The sequence below is a fragment of the Lynx rufus genome, unplaced genomic scaffold, assembly GCF_022079265.1.
Source record: "Lynx rufus isolate CCGP_SWC_20201006 ecotype Redwood Valley unplaced genomic scaffold, mLynRuf1.p SCAF_17, whole genome shotgun sequence".
NCBI lineage: Eukaryota > Metazoa > Chordata > Mammalia > Carnivora > Felidae > Lynx > Lynx rufus.
This window is the reverse complement of record NW_025814831.1, coordinates 40,876,762-40,904,063: the sequence shown is the minus strand read 5'-3', so window position 1 is coordinate 40,904,063 and position 27,302 is coordinate 40,876,762. Positions and strand designations below refer to the sequence as shown.

At 36.4% G+C, this 27,302-nt stretch overlaps 1 protein-coding gene across 1 annotated transcript in view; it reads left to right on the top strand.

Moving 5' to 3' along the window:
• The window catches only part of MNAT1 (MNAT1 component of CDK activating kinase), a 217,955-nt gene that overhangs the window by 67,134 nt on the left and 123,519 nt on the right, over nucleotides 1-27,302 (top strand). The window contains exons 4-6 of the mRNA XM_047079558.1: nucleotides 11,617-11,720; nucleotides 18,167-18,307; nucleotides 23,482-23,607. Of these exons, the coding sequence (XP_046935514.1) occupies nucleotides 11,617-11,720; nucleotides 18,167-18,307; nucleotides 23,482-23,607 (371 nt within the window). The remainder of the gene's footprint in view (nucleotides 1-11,616; nucleotides 11,721-18,166; nucleotides 18,308-23,481; nucleotides 23,608-27,302) is intronic.

Genomic DNA, 27,302 nt, shown 5'->3' with positions numbered 1-27,302 from the left:
AAACTGTGGCTCGGAGCATTTAATTTGAAAGTGATTCTGCTATCATGTGTATTCATGAAAGACTATCTTCAGTTGCAGTATGTTGAAACTTTCTTGATCCGTTGGGGTGACTGACATTTCCCAGTCCTCCCATAAAAAGTACTGATTGATGTCCAAAGCATAATGAAGATGACCCTTGTTCATTAGAAGATGTCCTCATGTACACTTTTGTACTTCTCTCACCAGTTCACTTATATACTGAGAGTTGTTTGCATTGGTAACCAAGTCTTCTTATGTTAAACTTATAATTATGTAATTTAATTAAGTAGTTCATGTGTTAGGAAAAAAATTGCAAATCTCCTGAAGCATTCTGCTTCTCAAGTTCTTTTTCCACTTTAAAAAATGGAAACTGAACAGTGTAGGTGACAGGTGTGGTTTATACAGGAAAGAAGCAGGGGTGCCTGGGTGGCTCAGTCTGTTAAGCATCTGACTCCTGGTTTTGGCTTAGATCATGATCTCACTGCTTCGTGGGTTCGAGCCCCATATTGGGCTCTGTGCTGGCAGCATGGAGCCTGCTGGGGATTCTCTCTCTCTCTCTCTCTCTCTCTCTCTCTCTCTTTTTCTGCCTCTACCCACTAGCACAGTCTCTTTTTCTCTCAAAATAAATAAATAAACTTAAAAAAAGAGAAAGAACAATTAAAGAAATTAAAGGCTAGACATTGGTTGTATGTCATTAAGTTAGAGAATGACTACCCTTACTATATATGTTTTAAGTTAAAGTATTTAAGGAGTGGGTATGTGTGTTTCCCTCCCTTAACAGACTTTTGTAAATCGTCAGCTACTAATCTTGGTCATGTTGGATAAAGAGCAGTTCTAATTATATTTAAAGATATTGATGAAGTTTGGGGCCTAGCGTCATGGACTTACAGTTTATTTTCTGAGCTTTAGCTCAGTTTAACGAATATTAATTGTTCTATTGAACTACTTTACTTGATGAGCATATATGATCTTTGCCTTCTGTAAGTTCAGACTCTAAAGGGGAAATAATTATTTAAACTAATATTTATAATTTAATGGGAAAGTAGTACAGGCATTTATTTGTAAAGTGTTATGGGAATACAGATAACAAAACAATTAATTCATCATTGGGAAATAGAGGTATAGTTTGATCAGAGAAGAGGTCATATTTGAATTTGACCTTAAAAAATGGAATAGGAGTTTATCAGTGGAAAGAGGATGGAAGAACATATGTAGCAAAAGACAGAGTTACAGAGGTACAAGGGTATTGAGCATGTTGGAGAATGGACAAGTAATGCTATAGGTAGGTAGAACATGGGGAATGACCAGAAATGAGGCTTGAGAGACAGAGTAGACCTGGGTTAATGAGGGCTTTGCAAGCTAGACTGTCAGGGTAAGATTTTATTCTCTGGCTAGTAATGAGCCAGCAAGGATAGTGTGGTAGTGATGTGCAATATTGACAGGGGATCCTTGAGGCTGGGAAACGATTTCTCAGGGGCCATTATAGCAATTTGGATGAGATATAATGAGAGCTTGGAGCAGGTAGTTAGGGAGGGATAGATAAAGGGGATGTTTTAGAGACAGAATATTCAAGGACTAATTTGATACAGGAAGTAAGTAGAAAGAGCAGGCAAAGATGAATTAAAATTCATGACCTTGAGCAGTTGTGTGGTATTAATCTAGAAAGTAAAAACTGGAGAACAGGCAATATTTTTTATTGTTTTGTTGGGTGGAGAGTGAAGCAATGAAGGAAAGACTAGTTTTAGCTCTTCTAAGTTTTGTTAGGGTGTGGCTCCACCACTTTGTTGCGTGTTATTGTTTTAATTGTTGTGGTATAAATCAAACTTCCTTTTAAAATCATGTTTCAGCAGCTATCTACTTTGTGTTTTTTTCATGCTTTCAAAGATGATCAGTTTGATGTCTGTGATACCTGTATTGGCTATGTCTGTATTAATCAAAAGTATAAAATGTTAATTTTATGGACACCTGCTAAGTGCCAGACTTCTGCTGTACTCCCATTATCTTGTATAATTTTCACAGCTGTGAGACAGGCATTTTTATCCCTGCTTAGCATATGGAGAAGAGGTAAAGGGAGTTAAGTATTGTGCCGAGGATTGCATTGCTAGTAAATACTGGAGCCAAATTTTGAACATAGGTTTTTCTGACTCTCAGAGCCCATCAAAGTGCTTGCTACTCTCAGAGGAGTTACTAGTCTGAATGCAGAATATGGGGTGCTAATTGGTGAAATAGCAGGAGCAGATAAGTAGATCGGGTTCATATTTTGAAGGCCCTTAAAGAAGATTGAACTCAGTATTAAAGGTAGAAGGGTGCTATTGAAGATGCTTTGGCCTAGAGTGAGAGGAACAGAGTTGGGAGGGAGGCTAAGGAGTACGTGTTTGAGGATTTATAAGTTAGGGATTGGCCATTTTGTTAAATAAATTTCATTATGAATCCTTTGAACATCACAAATATAAAAATTTTAAAATACTATGATTTTGAATAATGGTATAAAAATTACAATAGAAAGGGCACACATGAAGATGAACTTTCTTATGGCATTAACAATAGGCTCTTTTCTGTGGTTATGACAATCTAAACATAAAAATTCTTGTTCCTTTTGCCCCCAGGGATTATCTCAAAGGTTTGCTCTTAGTTTCATAATAAATAGATTATTCTTTTGGTTCAGGGTATGCTTATTTTGAAAGGGTGAGAAAGTCCTAAGGGCTTTAATTATAAATTCTGGATGTCAAAAAGACTTCAAAATTGTACTTAAATAACATTAAATCTTTCAGAAAATACAATAGGTTTTTTGTTGCCTTTTAATACTTGACTAAAGGCAGGTCAACATCTGAGCTAAACCAGTAACCAGATAAAGGGCCAAATGATTGTTATAGAAAATTATCTTCTATTCTTTTTTTCTCAAGGCCATTATACCAACCTGATTCATTATGACATGAATGAGACTTGCTTCATCTGAAAAGTTTTAAAAATAGTACTTTACTTTCTTTTTAAACTCTTATTTTTTCTTTTTAAAGGAAGCAATTTGTATTATTTATGATTATGATTTGTATCTATTATACTGGTATTACCTTAGTTTCCTAAATTAAAAAATGAAATAAAGAAATAGATTATTTTAGTTTTATTGGAATTCGTCATGAGGTTTCTAATAAGCACAAAAAATCATATACAGATAAATTTCATTTATAATTCAATTTTACCTGTTTCTGGGTTCCATTAAATAGAAAGTTTAAATCAGTAGTATACTGTCTAGCTTGCTGATAAACTTTTTGTTTTCTTAAACTGCTCTAAATATTCTGTTAGAGTTCAACATAGATACCAATTTGAATACTTTTACTTCTCAGTAGATTTATAGCCATAAGAAACCAAGATAATTTTTTCCTGTACTTTTATATCCACTTGCTTTACCATTCTGTAGAATTCAATTCTGTAATTTATAAAGGTCATCTTAATTAAATCTGTAATTATAAAGATAATTATAAACATTAGCATTGGTTTATTTTATGTATTTTTTTCCCTCTTTTGGTAATTAAGTGTTTCTTGAGCTCTTACCAGATGGGAAGTTCCCCCTCCCCCCTTTTTTAATAGATTTTATTTTTTAGAGTAGTTTTAGAGTCATAGCCAGCAGCAAGTAGAGAATTCCTATACAGCCCCTGTCCCGCACATGCACGGACTTCCCTGCTATCAACATCTCCAACCAGAGTGGTAAATTTGTTATAATTGATGAACCTACATTGACATATCATTATTGCCCAAAGACCATAGTTTACATGAGAGTTTACTCTTGATTTTGTACATTTTATGGGTTTGGACAAATATATAATGACATGTATCCACCATTATGGTATTGTACAGAATAGTTTCACAGCCCTAAAATTCCTCTGTGCTCTGCCTAGTTTTTCCTTTTTCCTCCCTTAACTTCTGGCAACCATTGACCTGTTTCTGTCTTTGTAGACTTACCTTTTTAGACTGTCATGTAGTTAGAATCATATTCTATGTAGCTTTCTCAAATTGGCTTCTTTCATTTAAGTTTCCTCCATGGTCTGGATATGCCACAGTTTATCCACTAACCTATTGACAGACATCTTGGTTGCTTCCATGCTTTGGCAATTACAAATAAAGCTGCTATAAATATCTGTGTACAGGTTTTTGTGTGGACAGTTTGCAGTTCCTTTGGATAAATACCAAGGAGTATGATTGTTGGATAAAATGATAAGAAACAAACTGTCTCCCAAAGTGTTGTGTCATTTTGCATTCCTGCTGCAATGAATGAGAGTTCCTCACATCCATGTCAGCATTTTGGTGTTGACAGTGTATTGGATTTTTGCCATTTTAATGGGTATGCAATGGATGTTTTTTATTGAAGTACTGGGACTGATAAAGATGAATCAGACCTAGAATCTGCCCTCAAGGAACACTTTATTAGGTCAAATAGATATGTACATTTAAAATAATTTGGGGCACCTGGGTGGCTCGGTTAAGTGTCCGACTTCGACCCAGGTCATGATCTCACAGTTCGTGTGGGTTCGAGCCCTGCGTCAGTCTCTGTGCTGACAGCTCGGAGCCTGGAGTCTGCTTTGGATTCTCTCTCTCTCTCTCTCTCTCTCTCTCTCTCTCTCTGCCCCTCCCTCACTGGCTCTCTGTCTCTGAAAATTAAATAAATGTTAAAAAATTTTTTTTTTATAGGGTAGAAAGTGGGTAAGTGCTACCAGCATATTAGGCAATGTATTGTGGGCATTCAGGGATAGAGAGATTGTACCTGCAAAGTGAGTTATGAAGAAGAGCTGGTTGATTAAGCTGGGTATAGAAGGGTAGGCCAGATAAGGATATCCACAATTGTTCTTTGTTGAGGTTGGTACTAAAATATGGATCCTCTGGGAGAAGCAGTATGATCACAGGTTTGGAGGTAGGAAATTACGGGGCCTGTACAGGTGTAGAAGAAGAGCTGAATTGTGCTACTAGTGGTTTTCAGGCATTGAGAGAAGCAATATACCTAGCATTGTAGATAAAAGTTTAGGCTTTAGAATCAGATAGCCTAAGTTATAATCCTGGTTACAACATTTACTTCCTGTATAACTTGGATGTAGTTATTTAATGTCTTTAAACCTTATCCATAAAGTGTGAATAATAGTAATACCTATCTCAGAAGGTTTTTGGGAGGTTTAAGTGATGTTATTAGGCCGAACCTGGACATAGTGCCTGTCATATGTATATTGTAGATACTTGATACACACACATTATAGATTGTATTCTTCAAGCAAAATTTTGAGGAGATCATTTTAAGCAAACAAATGAAGCAAAGCCTCTCTGGTTGGAATTGTGCAATCTTTCCATTGTTTCTTGAAGAGGCTATGAGGAATCTGCAGAACTCCCAGAGCAGAAAGGAAAAAGCAATGTAAGAGATAAGGTTGGATTTTTCTTTTCTCAAGGCATTGTGGATGCAGAAGCAATGAGTGAACTGAGTGACTCATGACTGAATGACATAATCAGAACTTTGTAGGGTTAATTGGTAGCTGATTCCATTAAAAGGAAGAATAGTTAATGGGGCTCCTGGGTGGCTCAGTTGGTTAGGCGTCTGACTTCAGCTCAGGTCATGATCTCACAGTTTGTGGGTTTGAGCCCCGCGTCGGGCTCTGTGCTGACAGCTCAGAGCCTGGAGCCTGTTTCGGATTCTGTGTCTCCTTCTCTCTCTGTCCCTCCCCCACTCATGCTCAGTCTGTCTCAAAAATAAATAAAAATTAAAAAAAATTTTTAAAAAAAGGAAGAATAGTTTATTCTTTTATTAATTTTTTTAATGTTTTTTTTTTTTAATTTTTTTTTTCAACGTTTTTATTTATTTTTGGGACAGAGAGAGACAGAGCATGAACGGGGGAGGGGCAGAGAGAGAGGGAGACACAGAATCGGAAACAGGCTCCAGGCTCCGACCCATCCGCCCAGAGCCTGACGCGGGGCTCGAACTCACGGACCGCGAGATCGTGACCTGGCTGAAGTCGGACGCTTAACCGACTGCGCCACCCAGGCGCCCTTTAATGTTTATTTTTGAGAGAAAGAGAAAGAGAGACAGAGTGCAAGCAGAAGAGGGGCAGAGAGAGAGGGAGACACAGAATCTGAAGCAGGCTCCAGGCTCTAAGCTGTCAGTGTAGAGCCTGACGTGGGCCTCGAACCCATGAACTGTGAGATCATGACCTGAGCTGAAGTCGGACACTTCACCAACTGAGCTACCCAGGTGCCCCACGATAGTTTATTCTTTTAATAAACACTTAACAACTAGAACAGTACTAAATATTGTTGAATGCATGAAGCAAGGATACTTTTAGTTATTCCCTGTTGTCATTTGATGATATTGTGTCTTGTATTATTCAGTTCATGTGTTTAGGGGTGATCTCCCCAGTGAGAGATCTTTAGTTTCAGTTAAGCGTCTGACTCTTGATTTTGGCTCAGGTCATGATCTCAGCGATTGGTGAGATGTAGCCCTGCAGCAGGCTCCAGGCTGACTGCATGGAGCCTGCTTGGGATTCTCTCTCTCCCTCTCTTTCTACCCCTCCCTAACGTGTGAATGCACACGTTAAATAAACTTAAAAAAAAAAAGAAAGGCTTCGAAAGTGTTTGATTTATTTATTTATTTAGTAAAAGGGGGAAAGGCAGAGGGGATGAGAGCACTATAGGATGGTAGAACTGGAAGGGGATTTGAGGTATGCTTCAGAAATATTAGTCGGACAGCACTGTATATTACGGATTGGTTAGAGTGTAGGGTCAGATGCGAAGATTCTGGAAATAGAAAATGAAGGCAGAGATTATTATACGTTATCCAGGGAGAAATATTATATGGTTTGGTATATTGTCAGGGCACTTTGAGAATAAGGGCAGTTTTAAAGAGATTTTGGTGGTAACTGTAGGATTTGGGAACTGGTGTTTGTGGAATGCAAAGGAGAGTGGGTCAGATGAATCAGGTGTTAAGTCTTGGTGTCATTAATGTCATTCATTAATCTATTAACTGGTTTTCTGAAATGCACTTTGAGATGGTGTCAGCTTTTGCTGGCATTTATTTGGTTGAAACTATGGGAAGTGATGAGATTGCCTCAAGAATAGGGAGGGAGGAAAGAAGGCAAAAGCTAGAATTATATAGATTACTTAGAGGCCAAGAAGAGCCAGAGATGGAAACAGGAAAGAGTAGTTGGAATGGTAGGAGAGAGATCAGGAGAATGTATTTTTTTTTAAAAAAATTTTTTTTTTTCAACGTTTATTTATTTTTGGGACAGAGAGAGACAGAGCATGAACGGGGGAGGGGCAGAGAGAGAGGGAGACACAGAATCGGAAACAGGCTCCAGGCTCCGAGCCATCAGCCCAGAGCCTGACGCGGGGCTCGAACTCACGGACCGCGAGATCGTGACCTGGCTGAAGTCGGACGCTTAACCGACTGCGCCACCCAGGCGCCCCCAGGAGAATGTATTTAAGTTAGTCAAGAGAAGGAAGTGCCTAAGGAAGCGTAAGTGATGAATACTGTTGAGTGGCATAGGTACTGAGGATGGTAGATTACTGGATCTGGTGGCTTAATAGATGACCTGTTAAATACAAGGAGTAAAATGTGAGCGATTGGCAAAGGTAGTGGAATCATACTGTATTAACTAATGGATCTCAGTTGACTTTCCAAGGGCACTTGGTAGTTTTGAGCCTCCTCCTCTGTTGTGTGTTGGGACCAGAATGTGATTTATGGGGAATGCCTTACATTGTATCCTAGCCAGATTTCCTGGTTTACCACCATGATTATTTTCTTTTCTACTTTGTGGTAAAAAAAAAAGGCTGGAGAAGTAGCTAGGGGCTATTGTTTCTTATTTTCTCTAATTTCTCCCAGAGTTTTAAGATTGCATATCATAGAATTGATGTTTGCTTTTGTTTTTTCTACGTACCTAAATGAGTCTGGGATATTAACAATGATTATGATAATTTGACGTTCTGAAATAAGGTGGCCTTTGAGGAGATAAAAATGAAATTATGGATCAAATTGGTTTTTAGGGTATGTTTGATGCCTTATTCAACAAAATAGGTAACGCTATGTTGGGCTCCCAGTATTACTTTTCAACTCTTACAGGGCTCTATAATCCAAAAGTCTTGGTACTATTTGACTTTCTCTGTCTGACTTACTTCACTTAGTGTAGTACCCTCCAGGTCCATACCTGTTGTCACAAATGCCAAGACCTCATTTTTTTTTTAAATGGCTAATATTCCATTGTATATGTATATATCCCACACCTTCTCTTTCTGTTCATCTATTGACGGACATGTGAATTGCTTCCGTATCATGGCTATTGTAAATGATGCTGCAATAAACAGAGGGGTGCATACATCTTTTGAATTAGTGTTTTTGTTTTCTTTGGGTAAATACCAGGTAGTGAATTACTGTATCATATGGTATTTCTACCTTTACTTTTTTGAGAACCTTCATATTGTTTTTCACAGTTGCTGTATTAATTTACATTCCTATCAACAGTATATGAGGGTTCCTTTTTCTCTGCATCTTTGCCGACACTTGTTACTTCTTTCTGTTTTGATTTTAGCCATTCTAATAGGTGTAAGGTGATATCTCATTGTGGTTTTGGTTTGCATTTCCCTGATGATTAGGGATGTTGAACATCTTTTCATGTGTCTGTTAGCCATTTGTATATCTTCTTTGGAAAAATGTTCATTTAGGTCCTCTGCCTATTTAAACAAAATTTTTTTTACTGTTTATTTTTGAGAGAGAGAGAAAGAGAGAGAGCGCTAGCAGGGGAGGGGCAGAGACAGAGGGAGACACAGAATCTGAAGTAGGCTGCAGGCTCCAAGCTGTTAGCAGAGAACCTGATGCAGGACTCGAACCCATGAACTGTGAGATCATGACCTGAGCTGAAGTTGGATGCTTAACTGACTGAACCACCCAGGTGCCCCTCCTCTGCCTATTTTCAATTGGATTATTTGGGTTTTTTTGGTGTTGAGTTGTATCAGTTTTTTATAAACTTTATATATTAACCCCTTATGAGATATATCATTTGCAAATACCTTCTCTCATTCAGCAGGTTGACTTTTTGTTTTGTTGATGGTTTTTTTTTCACTGTGCAAAAAGCTTTTTATTTTGATGTAGTCCCAGTAGTTTATTTTGGCTTTTGTTTCCTTTGCCTTAGGAGACACATCATATGATTTCACTTATATGTGGAATCTAAAAAAACAAACAAAAAGTGGAATCAAACTGATAAAAATAGAGAACAAACTGATCATTGCCAGTAGGGAGGGGGTGAGGGGATGGGTAACATGGGTGAATGGGAGTAGGAGATACAGGCTTCCAGTTATGGAATGAATAAGTCATAGGAATAAAAGGTACAGCATATGGAATATAGTCATTGGTGTTGTAATAGGGTTGCATGGTGACAGTTGATAGCTAAACTTGTGGTGAGCATATCATAACATTTGGTTGTTGAATCGCTGTGTTGTACATCTGAAACTAATATAACATTATGTGTCAACTGTACTCAAATAAGAAAAAAAAAGAACAAGTAAAAGCAAAAAGTCAAGCAACTATTTGAGATGGTTATTAAAGGAAAGAGTGAGACAGGGCTCACTGTTTCACTTAGAGACATGGCTTAGAGCATAGTTGTTTAGGGTAGATGAAACCCGTTTATAGAACAAGCAGGAAGTAGGGAAAAGTAATTGGTAAAGGGATAGAATAGGTAATAATGGATGGAAAAGATTACAGAAGAAGCCCAGGCAGGTCTGAATTGAATTATGGAACAGGAGAATCTTAATAATATGGATTTTTCTTTTTTTTTCTTTTTTTTTCTTTTTTTAATTTAAACAAAATTTTTTTTTAACATTTATTTATTTTTGAGAGAGAGAGAGAGAGAGAGAGAGAGAGAGAGCATGAACAGGGGAGGGTCAGAGAAAGAGGGAGACACAGAATCTGAAACAGGCTCCAGGCTCTGAGCTGTCAGCACAGAGCCCGATGCCAGGCTCAAACCCACGGACCACGAGATCATGACCTGAGCCAAAGTCGGACGCTTAACCGACTGAGCCACCCAGGCGCCCCTGGATTTTTCTTTAGACAGGCTGATGCAAACACAGTAACATGTGGGGTAGTGTGGTGGTACTTTATGATATGAATTTGTATGTACCAAAAGAGTTTCTTGTTTTTAAAATTTATTTTTGAGAGAGAGAGAGAGTGTGCACGAAAAGGGGAGGGGCAGAGAATCCAAAGTGGGCTCTGTGCTGACAGCATAGAGCCCGATGCAGGGCTCAAACTCATGAACTGCTGTGAGATCATAACCTGAGCCAGAGTTGGATGCTTAACTGACTGAGCCTCCCAGGTGCCCTGTACCAAAAGAGTTTTCTGGTTGTTATTCAGAGTATTATATTGACACTTTGATTTATATAGGTAAACTTAGAAGGGAGTAAGGCATTATTTTGAGTCAGAATTAATAAAAAATTATAAAATTATTAAATAATTATACATTAAAAAATCTAACTCATTGAAAATTTATCATCTTTTTTTGTTTTTTTTTTTAATGTTTTTTTTTTTTTAATGGTTTATTTTTGAGACAGAGAGAGACAGAGCATGAGCAGGGAGGGGCAGAGAGAGGGAGACACAGAATCTGAAGCAGGCTCCAGGCTCTGAGCTGTCAGTACAGAGCCCGATGTGGGGCTCGAACCCATGAACCGCGAGATCATGACCTGAGCTGAAGTCGGATGCCCAACCAACTGAGCCACCCAGGCGCCCCTACCGTCATCTTTTTTGAACATACCTCAGTGGCTTCTCTTATGAAATAGTTTCAGTCTTAAGTTTTGGTGCCAGTTTATCCTTTACCTTCTTAGTTAATTTTTAACTGCTATCTATATCATATTTATTTATTAAAATTTTTTTTTAATGTTTATTTATTTTTGAGAGAAAGAGAGAGAGCGGGGAAGGGATAGAGAGAGAGGCAGACACAGAATCTGAAGCAGGCTCCAGTCTCTGAGCTGACAGCTCAGATCCCGATGTGGGGCTCAAGTGCGAGATTATGACCTGAGCTGAAGTTGGACACCTAACCGACTGAGCCACCATGTGCCCCTATATCATGCTTCTTTACATCTAGACTATAGGGACCATTGGAATGTGAATTAAACTTGTTTTTGTTTTCTATAAATTATATAATTATATAATATTTTTTATTCTGATGGATACATTTTCTCTTTGTAGAGCACAGATTCTTTTCAGTTTTGATTCTGACTAGTATAATAGATCCCAGACTTACTCTTTGTATTTAAATAATTTAAGTAATCTTTTATGTACTTTTAAAGTTAAAATGGGGACTTTAAAAATCAAATCTAATGTGATTATGACAAACACGTATCTTAGGTTTTCTGGGGTGATTCAGAGATTTAGATATTCTGTGTGATAGTCTGATAGTCTTTGGCTCTGGAAACATAGTTGCTGAACTAGAACTAGTTTCTAAAGTAGGTATTAGGTAAAAGGACATAAATATAGCTGTAAGTAATGACAATCTGATGAATTAAGTCAGTGTGATGAATTTTTTTTATTGTCCACTCAAGATTTATATTAAAACTGTTTTTCATGTCATTGTTTCCTTTCTGATGCAGTTTTCAACTTGACCAATAATGTGGATTTGGACAACACCAAAAAGAAAATGGAGATGTACCAAAAGGAAAACAAAGATGTCATTCAGAAAAATAAGTTAAAGCTGGTTGGTTGCTAAGTATTTTCTTATTTTGCTTTAGAAATGAATGTTTCCATCTGATTCCTGAAAAGCTATCTTCCTCTAAAACTAGTTAAAATTACAAAGAATTTAGCTGAAATCTAGGCCAGAAATACTATGTATATGTATATAGTATTTGTATATGTATACATATACATATATGTGTATATGTATATGTACACACACACACATATGTGTGTATGTGTATTGTGTGTGTGTGTGTGTGTATATATAGAGAGAGAGAGCGAGCGAGAGAGAGAGATGAATTGTGAGCATGCAGAGATTTAATTGTCCAACTTATACAGTTTAGCTGTCATTTTTTTAATGCTGGACTTTCCAGTTTTAGAGGAAAGCAGAGGTGATTATTTTTGAGGTACTTTGTCAGGAATTTGTGATCATTGGTAAAAATGATACAAGTCATATTTGGATCACATAGCTTGTGTTTTCATCTTGTGTTTAGAGGGACTTTCTCTTTATAGTCTTAGGAGTGTTTCATTTCAGTTCTTCTTTCCTGCCATAAAGTTCTCAAGGGATTGACACTACATTCTAATTCCATTCATACCCAGCCTGCCTTCCTTAGAAAGGTGTCTCATTTCTGAGAGGATCAGTGTGACATAAAAATTACTCTCTTTGCCCAGTAGCTTTCACTGAGTTAGAAGATACATGCAAAATAGGTATTCTTAGGTAACTTGTTCCATTAGCGCCATTTAACTCATTAATAGAAGGATGTTCCTTTTAAGTGAGTACTTTTTTTCATTCAGAGCTTTGAAGTTTTCATTTATTTATTTATTTTTAGAGAGAGAGAGAGAGAGAGAGAGAGAGTGGGGGAGGGGCAGACGGAGAGAGAGAGAGAGAGAGAGAGAGTTTTTTTTTAAGTTTGTTTTGAGAGAGAGAGAGAGAGAGCACGGTTGAGGGGCAGAGAGAGACAGAGAATGAATCTTAAGCAGGCTCCACGCTCAGCCCGATATGGAGCTCGATCTCACAACCCTGGGATTATGACCCGAGCCAAAGTCAAGAGTCACTGAACTTACTGAGCCACCCAGGCACCCCTCATTCAGAGTTTTAAGCTAGGAAATAATAGTGAGTGTTGCAGTAAAAGAATAATCTAATTTCGGTGAACTTTTTCTTCAAATGAAAACTTGCTTGGAATACTTTGGTTGAAGTGAAACCAAACTTTTCTTAGTGGGTAGAGGGATAGGCTGAATTCCCATCTGTTCAGTCTCTTTGTAGTATACCTTAGGCATCTTATTAGAGAATTCAAGATTCCTTAGAGTAATGTTATAAAAACTTGGTTGTGGATGATCGTCATTGAAGGGTTTTAAACCAAGCGATAATGTATTGTCTTTGTTAGAATGAATATAGTGGTTTCCTGGAGGTTGAATTTGAGAGAATCGAGGTTGGAATTTGTGAAACCAATGGGAAGTTATTGCAGTCATGTTGGTGGGTTCAGAGGTGACTTAAACAAGAAATGGAGAGGTGGGGATGAATTGGAGAAACAGTTTGAGTTTAAAATAGCAAGTCCTATACTGATGGATTAGGAGTAGGAGGTGAAGGCAAGGGAGGTTGACTGGGTACCGTAGTGCCATGAGGAAGAACACAGAGACCTTTAATTTTCAACCTGTTTTCCTTCTCTCAGTCCATTACCTTCTTCTTCATTCCCACAGTGTTTGATTTTTTTAATGATGGCTGTTTTCCCGGTTATTCAGTCAGCTAGCTAGCCAATCAATATTTATTGAGATCTACTATGTCCAAGGTGCTCATATATTCTATTTCAGTGAGAAAATTGAGGCTACCAGTTTCTCGTTGTCAAAGATGATGAACTGTTGGTCTGAATCTCACTGGGCCTGTTGGCTGTGTTTGGTGTAGGCTTCTCCCTTGATAGGGAATCCCTCTTCCCTTAACTTCTCTTAACTTCTGTGGGGCCACTCCATTCTCCTCCTCGTCCTGCTGCCCTCACCTTCCCCTTTCAAGATTAGGAGACTTAAGCTTTCCTTCCTGACTCTAAAACATGGTTCCTTTCAATGCTTCTCTCTATGAGTTAACCCTGTATACTAATTACTCTCAAATGTTTCTGCAGCATATTGTTTTTCTCCTGAGCTTGTAGAATTTTACTATGTAATATGTATACATATATGTATATATATGTATGTATGTATATGTATATATATGTATATATGTATATGTATATATGTGTGTATATATATATGTATGTATCGTTAATAGACATTTATTTCTTGATTATTATAGGCACTTTTAATTCAGCATTCCAGAGCTGAATTTTTAAATGTTTACCATTTGTTTCTCTTGCATTCTTTATCCGAGTGTTCAAGCCATATCTGGTCTGTCTTCCTATACTGTTGATAGTCTCTCCCCATCATTTTTCAAACCTGGTTCCTCCTCTAATTCTATTATTACCTTATTTAGGGCTCTCATCATTTCTTATCTGGGTATCGAAATGTTCTTCTAACCAGTTTTCCTGTCTTCAGTTATGATCCCATTGGTCTGAATACTTCACTGCTTCTAATCATCTTTCTAAAGTTATCCCTCAGATTTCCTTAATGACACAGATTTCCTTAGTATGGTTTGATGGGTGCTCCATGATTTGTCCTCTGCTTTCCTTTCCAGTTTTATCTAGAGCTTTCCCCCACCCCCATACTTCATGACTTGGATATACTAAGCATTCCAGCTTTATTCATGTCTTTGCACCTTTGTTTTCTCTGCCCATATAGCTGTTCCACTCTCCAATGGGGGTAAAAACTACCGTTTCCAGTGTTTGCCTCAACCTCCTAGGTTTCCAAGAGCCACTGAAATAAATTACTAAAAAAGGAATTTAGAGTCTAGAAGTCTGAAATTAAGGTATCATCAAGGTCATGCTTTCTCTAAATGCTCTAGGGAAGAATCCTTCCTTGCCTCTTCTAGCTTCTGGTGGTTGTCAGAACCTTCAGTACCACTCTGATCTCTACCTTTGTCTCCACATGGCCTTCTCCCCTGTGTGTCTGTGTCTGAATTTCTAGTATGACCCCATCTTAATTTGATTATGTCTGCAAAGACCCTATTTCCAAATAAGGTCACTTTTACATGTACTAGGGGTTAAGACTTCAACATATATTTGGGGGGGGGGATACATTTAACCCATAATACTCCCTATGAAATCTTTTCTTTCTCTGTGTGTCCTTTTATCATTGCAAGGAGAATTTACCACTCTATCAATTCTCTTTTCACTGTATCTTGTTACACTTAATTGATTCTATGGCACTATTTTACTATGTGGCTCATCTTTTTCTGCTTCTATGCCTCTAATCAAGTAGTTCTCTTTTCCAGCCTTCATATCTCAGCCCCTGACTTTTTGCATTTATTCCTACTAATCCTTCTAGATGAAGTTTGAATTCTCCTCTCCACTGGGGGGCCTGAATTAGAGTAGCGACCTTGGCAATAGAGAAGGAAACATTTGTAAAATTATAGGGAGCGATGCTAATAGGAGTAGAGACTGATTTAATTTAAGAGGAATGGGAGGGAGAGAGGGAGTAAATAGAGCTAAATTTGCAGTTTCAAATGAAGTTGACTGAGATGTAGGTGTGCACTTTGTGGACACAAGGAATATAGGTGTGTGATCACTTTGGGAGGCCAGATGCTAAACTTAATTTTGGATATAGTACTGAGTTTGAACTGTAGGTGAATCATCTTTTTGGTTGAGAATTTTGTTTTTTGGGAGTTTATCTAATATGTGAACTAAAAAAAAATCTAGTAAAGGGTTTCTAAAAAAATTTTTATTTAACTTATTTTTTTAATTTACATCCATGTTAGCATATAGTGCAACAATGATTTCAGGAGTAGATTCTTTAATGCCCCTTACCGATTTAGCCCATCCTCCTTCCCACAATCCCTCCATTAACCCTCTGTTCACCATATTTAAGAGTCTCTTTATGTTTTTGTTTTTTGTTTTTGTTTGTTTTTTTTAAATTTTTTTTAACGTTTATTTATTTTTGAGACAGAGACAGAGCATGAATGGGGGAGGGGCAGAGAGAGAGGGAGACACAGAATCAGAAGCAGGCTCCAGGCTCTGAGCCATAAGCCCAGAGCCTGACGTGGGGCTTGAACTCAGGGACCGCGAGATCGTGATCTGAGTTGAAGTTGGACGCTTAACTGACTGAGCCACCCAGGCGCCCCTCTCTTTATGTTTTTGTCTCCCTCCCTGTTTTTATATTATTTTTACTTCCCTTCCTGTGTGTTCATCTGTTTTGTAACTTAAAGTTCTCCTATGAGTGAAGTCATATGATATTTGTGTTTCTCTGACTAATTTCACTTAGCATAATACCCTCTAGTTCCATCCACATAGTTGCAAATGGCAAGTTTCATTCTTTCTGATTACCGAGTAATACTCCATTGTATCCATATACCATATCTTCTTTATCCATTCATCCATTGATGGACATTTGGGCTCTTTTCATACTTTGGCTATTGTTGATAGTGCTGCTATAAACATTGGGGTGCATGTGCCCCTTTGAAACAGCACATCTCTATCCCTTGAATAAATACCTAGTAGTGCAACTGCTGGGTCATAGGGTAGTTCTATTTTTCATTTTTTGAGGAACCTCCATACTGTTTTCCAGAGTGGCTGCACCAGTTTGCATTCCCACCAGCAGTGCAAAAGAGATCCTCTTTCTCCTCATCCTCGCCAACATCTGTTGTTGCCTGAGTTGCTAATGTTAGCCATTCTGACAGGTGTGAGGTAGTATCTCATTGTGGTTTTGATTTGTATTTCCCTGATGATGAGTGACGTTGAGCATTTTTTCATGTGTTGGTTGGCCATCTGGATGTATTCTTTGGAGAAGTGTCTATTCATGTCTTTTGCCCATTTCTTCACTGGATTATTTGTTTTTTGGGTGTTGAGTTTGATAAGTTCTTTATAGATTTAGGATCCTAATGCTTTATCTGATATGTCATTTGCAAATGTTTTCTCCCATTCCGTTAGTTGCCTTTTGGTTTTGCTGATTGTTGCCTTCGCTTTGCAGAAGCTTTTTATTTTGATGAGGTCCCAATAGCTCATTTTTGCTTTTGTTTCCCTTGCCTCTGGAGACGTGTTAAGTAAGAAGTTGCTGCGGCCAAGGTTAAAGAGGTTCTTGCCTGCTTTCTCCTCAAGGATTTTGATGGCTTCCTGTCTTATATTTAGGCCTTTCATCCATTTTGAGTTTATTTTTGTGTATGGTGTAAGAAAGTTGTCCAGGTTGATTTTTCTGCATCTCTCTGTCCAGTTTTCCCAGCACCACTTGCTGAAGAGACCGTCTTTATTCCATTGGATATTCTTTCCTGCTTTGTCAAAGATTAGTTGGCCATACATTTGTTGGTCCATTTCTGGGTTCTCTATTCCATTGATCTGAGTGTCTGCTTTTGTGCCTGTACCATACTCTCTTGATGATTTCAGCTTTGTAATACAGCTTGAAGTCCGAAGGGTTTTAAATATTATTTTAAATATAAATATATTTTTCTCTGAGGTGTCTGCTATTCATATATTTATGATGCTCAAACCTATTATGCTCTCTTCCTCCGTTCTGCATTTACCTCAAGGTGCCATAAATTCTCATTGTTCTGTCAAAGTAAAAAAAAAAAAAAAAGAGCTTTAAAATAAAGCCATTTAGATTTTACTGTATTTTTCATTCATAAGAATGAAAGAACAAAGACTATGTACAGTATTGCTTTTAAGCATGACTTTAAGTTGGAATAAATTTCAGAACCTGGAATTATTTAATATTTCCGAGGCACTCCATAAAAGGAGAATGAGTAGAACTATAGTTCATTCTGTTTACATATTAGCTTTGAATTTTGAATTTTTCAGTGCACAAAGAAGACTTGAAATTTATATGCTTATGTTAGAAAATAATTTCAGTTTTTTGCAACATGATGATGTTTGGAACTCTAGCATCATAAAGACTTATTTCAGCTTAGCGAAAAGAAGCTTAGGACATTGATAACTTTTCATTACCTAGAATGTTCTGGAAATTGTTTCTATTAAATAAGTCAGTCCTTTCAATGGAGTGTTTCAATTGGTAGTTCTGTATGTAGATTGTCTCTGTTGTTTTTATTGGGTTTTGTTTTTGTTTTTCTTGTTAAATCCTCTAAAATGAATTACTCAAAACTATCTGTAATAATGATCAATAAATAAATTCTTTATTAAACACATTTCCTACAGCTCTGCAACTGAGTGAAGTGTACTTGTTTAGGTGTTAGTTAAATGATAGGTGTCATTCTCTTTCATAGTAACATGTCCATGTGAAATAATAAAATGAACTCTAGTTCCTGCAGAGTAGAATTGCTGCTCTATTAAACTCTTAAGTGACTAGTATGTTTTATGTATCCAGAAAGTGTCAGAGTGCAGTAAAGGATTGATTTTGGTTACTAAATTTATTCCATGCTATATATAAATATTTCTGTTTTAGACTCGGGAACAGGAGGAATTGGAAGAAGCTTTAGAGGTAGAAAGACAGGAAAATGAACAAAGAAGACTGTTTATTCAAAAAGAAGAACAACTGCAGCAGATTCTAAAAAGGAAGAACAAGCAAGCTTTTTTAGATGAACTGGTATGTAATAATGCTAAATGTCTTGAACAAATCATTAGTATTCAGAGTTTATTTTTTCTTTTTATTATGCTGGATAATGGCATTTAAATGGCATTTTTATTGGCATATTCAGTGCTGGTGTATTCAACTTCTATTCCTTTATTAAAAAAAACCCATTTTGTCAATATCCGTTTTATTTTTAGATGAAAGAGCAATGTAACTGATGTAAGGCAGTGTACTATTAATAGGTTATTTATGTTTTTAAGCTTACTGATGAAAATGCTTTGTTTTTAAGGCAGTTTTCTCCTGATTAACACTGGCTTTCTTATAACTAGCCCATTTTCAAGTGTTTTGGCTTCATGTGAAATTTGTAGTGATTCTATTTACTCTGTGAGAACTATGTTTCATATTTTTGCATGAGAAAGAATGTATTTGAAAGAAATGGCAGTGTTTTGCAAATTGTGTTTTCCAATAATTAGCTCCTCAAGTAGTCATCATTGTTAGATAATAGCAGTAATAATAACTAAGGCTTTGGAAATGTTTCACAGATTTGACGGTATATTATTTGATGCTTATAACCTACGGTGATAACATAAAATCACAGTAGAAATCGTCCTTTCCAGGAAAGTCTTTTGCATTCTTCCCTTTCCTTTTCTGTCCACATAATTAATTTCTATGTAGTGGTAACATACTTTAATTCGTCAGTCTAGTTGATGTGGTATTTGTAACTCTATGATTAGGTAAATGTGTATGTGTATATTTTTATACCATTCTTTTGGCCAAATGTGAGCTGACCAGGAATAAAAAGAGAAAACAAGATAATTAAATTAGAAGTAGGTGAGAAAGTAAGGAAAAGTAAGAGTAAGGGCATTAATGAGGCTTAGATAGAAAATGTGTTTCATAAACCCTATCTACTTTGTGTAAGTGGAATGTAAATTTGGTTCTAAAAATAAAGACAGCATATAAAATAGAATATATTTTTCTTAGTGATTTCCACTAATTTTTCTTGAAATCATTGTCAGTTGTGCCTTTAACAGTTGAAATGACACATGTGTTTTACCTTTTTTTGTTGACATGAATTTTGTGAAAATTGAAAACTTTAAAGAATGAATTAGTAAATACTGATGTTCTAATTATTTTATTGAAAGGTTCTTTCCCCCATCATTTTATACAAAGAGGGACATACTTTTCCTTGGTAATGCTTCTCCTTTATACAATTAATTGAATTAATTCAAAATAGAACTTAGACATGAAATGAAAATATACTTTAATATTTAAAAATATTGCATCTAGTATAAAGAGATTTTAGATAGAATTTTGAGGTTAGCTGGCTCTGCATAGCAATTATTCTTTTCGTATTTTTTTAGTCCTCAAAGTAATGTTTTGCTGCCTCATTGAGTGCTGTTGGCATGACGCTCCCCTTTAATTCAGTGGGGCATGAAGCAAGATGTAAAACTGCCAATGTTGTACATTGTGTATAACCTGGAGTTAATATTGGTTTTTGTGAGACCTCCCCCCAAACTCCCTGCAACTTCCTGTTTTCTTCACCTGCAAGTCATTATTGCACATACTTTCTTCACTGTTTAGAGCATGTAACATGGTGGTTAAATAAAAGTTAGAAATTTACTGTATTCATTAGACCAATTAATTACAACAGATTGTTTTTAAATATCAGTACATTTTGAATTTTCGGTTTCCTAATTTTATTTTTAAAAATTCTCTGTTACTTTAATTTTTAAATGATCATTCATTGTTTCTGTTAAAATGTTAATATATGTTTAGTTCTTATTGACTAATAGAAAGAATTATTAAATTTCTTTTTATCTTCCTGAATCCTTAATAAGTAAAAAACACACTTTGTTTCTTTTTCTATGTATATTCGTGTGTTAGATTCTATGAAAAAGATAATATTGGCATTTGTAAATATGTCTAGAAGCTTAAATCTTAGAATTGTTCTCTGGATCTAATTTAGGCAACAAGCACTACTTATTAAGAATTTTTTTTCTCCTGTTTTTGGGTTTGATTCTTGTGCTAATGGTCACTCTTTAACCTTTAAAAAGCATTACATTATACTGTATGTGACAGATTTTAATGTTATGGTCTTAATGTTTATGACTTAGCATTTACCATAATGTTGCCTAAAAAGTCCATTTATTTAATCCTAACTGTAAATTCAGTTTTTTTTTAACAGTTTGGAAAAAGATTTTTAAACAGGTCCTAACTTATTAAATCTTTTTATATTCCTGTTTGAAAATTTTCTTCAGTTTATGTCTTAAATTTTGTTAAGGGCTAATACTGTCAAAATGCAGTAGCTGATTTTTATTAGAAATATTGTTTGCCAGATGGCTTGCTTAAAGTCAGTTAAAATAATCTTTAAAAAGTGGTCATTATAAAGCTTTTAATGAGTATTACAGGCAGTCTTATTAAAATTTCTTTAAATATTAAACAGTATACCTTCAGGCAATTAATGAGGTTTAGAGAACCTTTCAAGATAACCTGGAAAGCTAAGAAAAATGAAATAACTTGCTAAGGCTGAATCTGCATTTTATGTATTCTTGAGAGCATGTATATTCCCATAGTTTTTTTTTTTACTCCATTGATTGATTTTGTTGTTGTTAGAGCTCCTGCTTAATTCTCTCTCTTTTTTTTAATGTGTATATTTACTTTTTGAGAGAGAGAGAGAGAGAGAGAGAGAGCGAGAGCGAGCACACACAGGGGAGGGGCAGAGAGAGAGGGAGAGAGAAATCCCAAGCAGACTCTGCACCATCAGTGCAGAGCCCGATGTGGGGCTCAAACTCACGAACCTTGAGATCATGACCTGAGCTGAAACCAAAAGTTGGACAATTAACTGCCTGAGCTCCTGTTTAATTCTAAGTTAACTTTCACAAAAATTTTCAGGCTTCAAAGTTTTGAGTGCTAAAATGGAATGAAGCAGATTTGAAGTAAATTGTATGCCTTAATGTCAAAATTGGTTTTAGATTCCTAGAATGTTTATTTTTTATTGAATTTCAGCTGTTTTACCAAGGCATTTTAATGTTCAGGGCCTTTTATGTGAAAGTGAAACCAGGATTAAAACAGGCCCAAGTATTGATTAGCAACTTTTTTGAAGTGAGCCCACTGTCTTGCGTTTACATAAGGACTTTCACTTAGAGGAAATACCAGGTATGGAAGAGTATTTGAATTCACTTAGAGTATAGATTGAGGAGAAATGCTGAGAAATTTAGTTTTCTTCTGTTAATTTTTACATATGAAAAGGCAGTAATGGGTTTTAAAAGATGTTTTGGTCCACAGTCCATTTAAATTCTCTCTTAATTTTACGTTTAATTATAAAATTCTTAATGAACATCTAGAATAGCTGCAGGAATTCACAGCAATACTGTTGCTAATGCATAACTAATGCTTTATTGCAGAGTATGAAAGGTGTTCAAGTATATTCTCAATAGTATATATTTCATTCATTCTCCTTTATTATTTTTTAAATTAAAACAATTTTTTAAATGTTTATTTTTGACAGAGAGAGTAAGTGGGGGAGGGGCAGAGAGAGAGGTAGACAGAGGATCCAAAGCGGGCTCTGTGCTGACAGCACCGAGTCTGATGCAGGACTCGAACCCATGAACTGTCTGTCTGAGCCGAAGTCAGATGCTTAACTGACTGAGTCACCCATGCGCCCCTTTAATGTTTTTTTAAATTTATTTATTTTTGAGAGAGACAGAGTATGAGCAGGGGAGGGGCAGAGAGAGACACACACAGAATCTGAAGCAGGCTCCAGGCTCTGAGCTGTCAGCACAGAGCCTGATGTGGGGCTCGAACTCAGAAACCGGGAGATCATGACCTGAGCCTAAGTCGGCCACTTAACTGAGTGAGCCACCCAAGTGCCCCTATTTTCCTTTATTATTGCTAAAGGCCCCAAGGCTATATTTTATAAATAAAATTTGTGTTCTTCCATTTAAAAAATTTTAATCTTTGTAACATTGCTCTTGCAAAGCACTTCTGTTACCAAGTCTTGAGGTACAGATTTATTCTAGGACAATTCTGCTGAAATAATTTGCTTTTTATTTGAATTACTTCTGTACTATAGACTTAAAAAAGTTCCTTTAAATATATTAACTACATTTGTGCCTAAAAAATTGTATAAAGTTGTTAGATTTGGAAAGAAAATTAGATTCTGCTGTATGTTTACTTTCATACTAGGGAATGTTTAACAATATAGTCTTTCCAGGATTAAGTTCTGGGTTGTTATTATTTTAAAAATCTCTAGGCCATTTGAAAAATATGTCTGTTTTCATAGATAGCCTTGGTATAGGCTCAATATCTATAGGTATAGATAGAAATGTGTTTGTAATCTTCATTTTTGTTTATAGATATAAAGTACTGTGTGTATATTATCTCCTTCCTTCTGCATGTGTTTCTGTGTTCTTATTTAACTGAAAACTCGGGAAGGAAAAAGTCTGGATACGTTTAGTTTAGACCTTAGTTCCACAGCATGTGGAAGAACATGTAAGAGAACTTCATGTTAAACAGGATAAATGCATCTGCATATAAGAATTAGTATCATTGCTTGTGTCATTCATATGTATATATGCAGATTTATGTAAATAGTAGCCCTCTTTTAGTGTCAATATAAGGTATTAAAATAAATATTTGCTATCATTTTGTCAATTAAAAAAATTTAGACTTGATTTCTAAAAATAAGTTCAGTAAAGGAGAGAATATATTTTTGGTTGTACTTAACAATCGTTCTATTGTGCAAAACAGAACAAGGATCATTTCCAAACGGCCTCAGGTGAAATCTAATGGGAAACAATTTCAAACTGGTCTGAATTCACTGGTAGAAGAATGTGTCTTAGATAAACATCTGATCTACGTTATAGTACTTTGTATTACTCTTTTTGTGATTAGCTTTTAATTTTTTTTATTTTAATAAATATGGTTGGCTTTGCTAGATGAAATAAGACCCTATTGTCTTTAATGTGGATTTTATAAAAATACTTTTTTGCAGGTTATTTTGATTTATGAATCTCAAACAGCCTTTTCTTATTATGGAATGTTAAAATTTTTTGTGAAGTGTTCTCCATAAAGTGAATATTTAGGTTGACATCAAGTGCCTATGAAAGGGCATAATTTAAAATGAAAGACTTGTTGCTCATTAGTTTTTCCTTTTTAACTTTCATGTTGCACTTTAACTTTTCTTACAGGAGAGTTCAGATCTCCCTGTTGCTCTACTTTTGGCTCAGCATAAAGATAGATCTACCCAGTTGGAAATGCAACTTGAGAAACCTAAACCTATAAAACCAGTGACATTTTCCACAGGCATCAAAATGGTAAGCTGTATTTTAATGGCTTGTTTGAAAGATATATTTCAAGGATTGCAGTTTATAATTTTATATTGATTTTTACAGATAAACTGGAAGGTTCAGATGTTTAAGAACAGTATTTGATCTAGGCTAGACATCTAGAAACATGAATATGTGTAATGTAAGGAAAATGGAAAGTAATAAATAATTCTCAAAGTACATGACACAGTTTTGTTGTACATGATACTGGGTTTGTATATTTTTTTCTTTTTCTACATAAATTTTAAGCTTGTAGTGTAGGAAAACATTCTTAAAAGAAAATACAGCATTCTGGTTTCTCATATAGCATGTAAGAAGCTTGGATGTTGCCAACTCATAATAACAAGTCAAAAGCTGAGCATAGTGAAAAATCAACAACTTTTCTTAGATCCATAAATGAAGAGAGATCAAAAGGCAAACCGCTGCCCTCAAAATTAGAGAGATCGACAGAGAATACAGTGTTTCACAACTTACCAGGGCAGTCATCTCACCAGGAACCAGTGCTCCTATAGGGAAATCTGATTATAATTGATAAATTGTTGGAGGCTCAGTGTGGACAACTCTGAGAGTTTAAAACTCCATGGAGGAACCAGTCATTGAGGGCCCCCACACTTTTTTGTGTTACCTCTTGCACCTTTACGAGATTCTCTAGTGAATATTAGAGAAAAATCCCCTCTTGTTTCTGGCAGAGGAAAGGGAAATGGAACAGTTTTGAAATATACCAGTGCATTCTATTCTTTTTTTTTTTTTTTTTTTAATTTTTTTTTTTTTTCAACGTTTATTTATTTTTGGGACAGAGAGAGACAGAGCATGAACGGGGGAGGGGCAGAGAGAGAGGGAGACACAATCGGAAACAGGCTCCAGGCTCTGAGCCATCAGCCCAGAGCCTGACGCGGGGCTCGAACTCACGGACCGCGAGATCGTGACCTGGCTGAAGTCGGACGCTCAACCGACTGCGCCACCCAGGCGCCCCAAGTGCATTCTATTCTTAATAAGGCCTACCCTCAGGAGAAACTATTTCATCAGAGCCTAAACTGCTGGAGTTTATCAGAACCTACCTGATGCAGGGGAAGGGAAATACTCAATTCCAGCTGCTCAGGTCTTCTGTGTGGGAGAAGGGAAATAACATAACTTCAGCCCACTCTAACCATCTTGCCCCACCTAAGAGGAGGAGGGAGGGACTGAGAAGCACATGTGAAGTTCATATTCTAGAGGCACAGGCTCTTTAAAAGACTGAGACCTAATCATAGAACTATAAAATGTGCTACCAACCCCCACACCTCACCACCACATTGCTTAAGTCCTATTTATAGTAGTTCCTTTTTTCCAGTCCATCATGCCTTAGCTATCAAGAAAAAAAAATGATAAAACATACTAAAAGGCAGAAAACAGAGTTGGAAGAGACAGAGCCAGCCTCAGAACCAGGCTCAGATATGGCAGGGATGTTGGAATGATCAGACTGGGAATTTAAAACAATTGTGATTAATATGCTAAGGATGCTAATGGATAAAGTAGACAACATACAAGATCAGATGGGCAGTGGTGAGGAGGTGGATGGAAATTCTGAGAAAGAACCAAAAAGAAATGCTAGAGAAAAAAACACTAACAGAAATGAGGCATACCTTTGATGGGCTCATTAATAGATTAGATACCCCTGATGAAAGAATCTTTGAGCAAGAAGATATACCAATAGACTCCTTGAAAACTGAAAACCAAAGAGAAGAAGACTGGAAACAGACAAAAAAGCAGAACAATATCGAAGGACTATGGGATGACTACAAAAGTATACCACAAGGGCGCCTGGGTGGCTCAGTTGGTTAAGCGTCCAACTCTTGATTTCTGCTCAGGTCATGATCTCACAGTTTGTGAGTTTGAACCCCATGTCAGGATCTGCACTGACAGTGCAGAGCTTGCTTGTGATTCTCTCTCTCTCTCTCTCTCTCTCTCTCTCTCTCTCTCTCTCTCTCTCTCCCCCCCTCTCCCTCTCCCTCTCCCTCTCCCTCTCCCTCTCCCTCTCCCTCTCCCTCTCCCTCTCCCTCTCCCTCTCCCTCTCCCTCTCCCCATCCCCTGCTTGTGCTCTCTCTCTCTGGCTCTCTCTCAAAAGAAAAAAGAAAAAAGTTGTACCACTTGCATAATGAAAATACCAGAAAGAGAAGAATGAGAAAAAGGCACAGAAGAAATATTTGAAATGGTAACAAGTGAGAATTTCCCCCAAATTAACACCAGAAACAAAACCTAAGATCCAGAAAGCTCAGAAAACACTAAGTAGGATAAATGCTCAAAAAACTATGCCTAGGCATATCATTTTCAAATTACAGGAAATTGAAGATAAAAAATCCTGAAGCAGCCAGAGGGGGGAAAATACCTTACCTATAGAGGAGCAAAGACAAGTATTATATCTGGCTTCTCCTCAGAAACCACACAAACAAGAAGAGAATGGTGTGTAATATAAGATGATGAGTGAAAAAAACCACGAACCTAGAATAATGTACCTTGCAAAATTATCTTTTAAAACTGAGTCAGGATGCCCAGGTGGCTCAGTCGGTTGAGCGTCCAACTCCTGGTTTCAGCTCAGGTGGTTTGATCTTGTGGTTTGTGAGATCGAACCCTGTATTAGGCTCTGCACTGACAGCGTGGAACCTGCTTGGGATTCTCTATCAGCCCCTTCCCTGCTTGCTCTCTCTCTTTCAAAATAAACATTTAAAAAAAAGTGAAGGAGAAATAAAGGTTATCAGACAAACTAAAAAAAAAAAGGAATTGTTTGTCAGTAGACCTTCCTTGAAAGAAGTGTTAAAAGAAGTTCTTTTAGAGCCAAGGAAAATGAAATAGGTCAGAAGCTAAGATGTAAAAAAGGAAAGGAAGAGCATAAGAGAAGAAATAAGACAGAATAAAAACTTACATTTTTGTTCTTATTCTAACAGATAAGTCTAATAGCAATATTATATTTGAGTATGTTTATGTGTGTCTGTATATACACACATGCTTATATATAAGTGCAATGAATGACAGTGGTAATGCAAGAGACAGGAGGAAGCAATTAGAATTATTTTATTATTATGAGGCACTCACAGCAATGTTTCCCTCCCCAACTGCCCATTCAGCTGATTTTTGATTTTTAAAATTGCCTATCTTGTTTGTCATATGTGTGCCACCAATTAGATTATAAACATCTTGAGGGCAGAGGCTGCATATTTTAACTTCATTTTATATGATCATGAGTATGTGGGTACTTGGACAATATAAAATATTCATAATTCATTTTAAATTTATAAATTTAGGAAATAACACATTTTCAAATAACGTAAAGGAAAACATTACTCATTAAGGAATTACAAAAGCTTTTAAGAGACAATATAGGGAAAAGAAAATGGGCATGGAAAAGACTCAGATGCAATGGGATTAAACTTCAGCTTTACCACTTACTAGGTGTGTGTGCATGGGTAAGAGATTTCTTTACTCTTTCTGAGTTTGTTTCCTCATTGGTAAAGCTGAGATAAATTTCACTTTATATGATTGTTTGGAAGATTAAAACGTATGTATAAAATGTTCACTAAGTGCAACTTTAATGTTATCAGTAGTGTTTGTTTATTATAGTTAAATATCTAAGTGAGTTATATTATAATTTATTTACATTGTGTAATTAGGTAATACATATTTTAGGATTCTTGAATTTGAGGGAATTT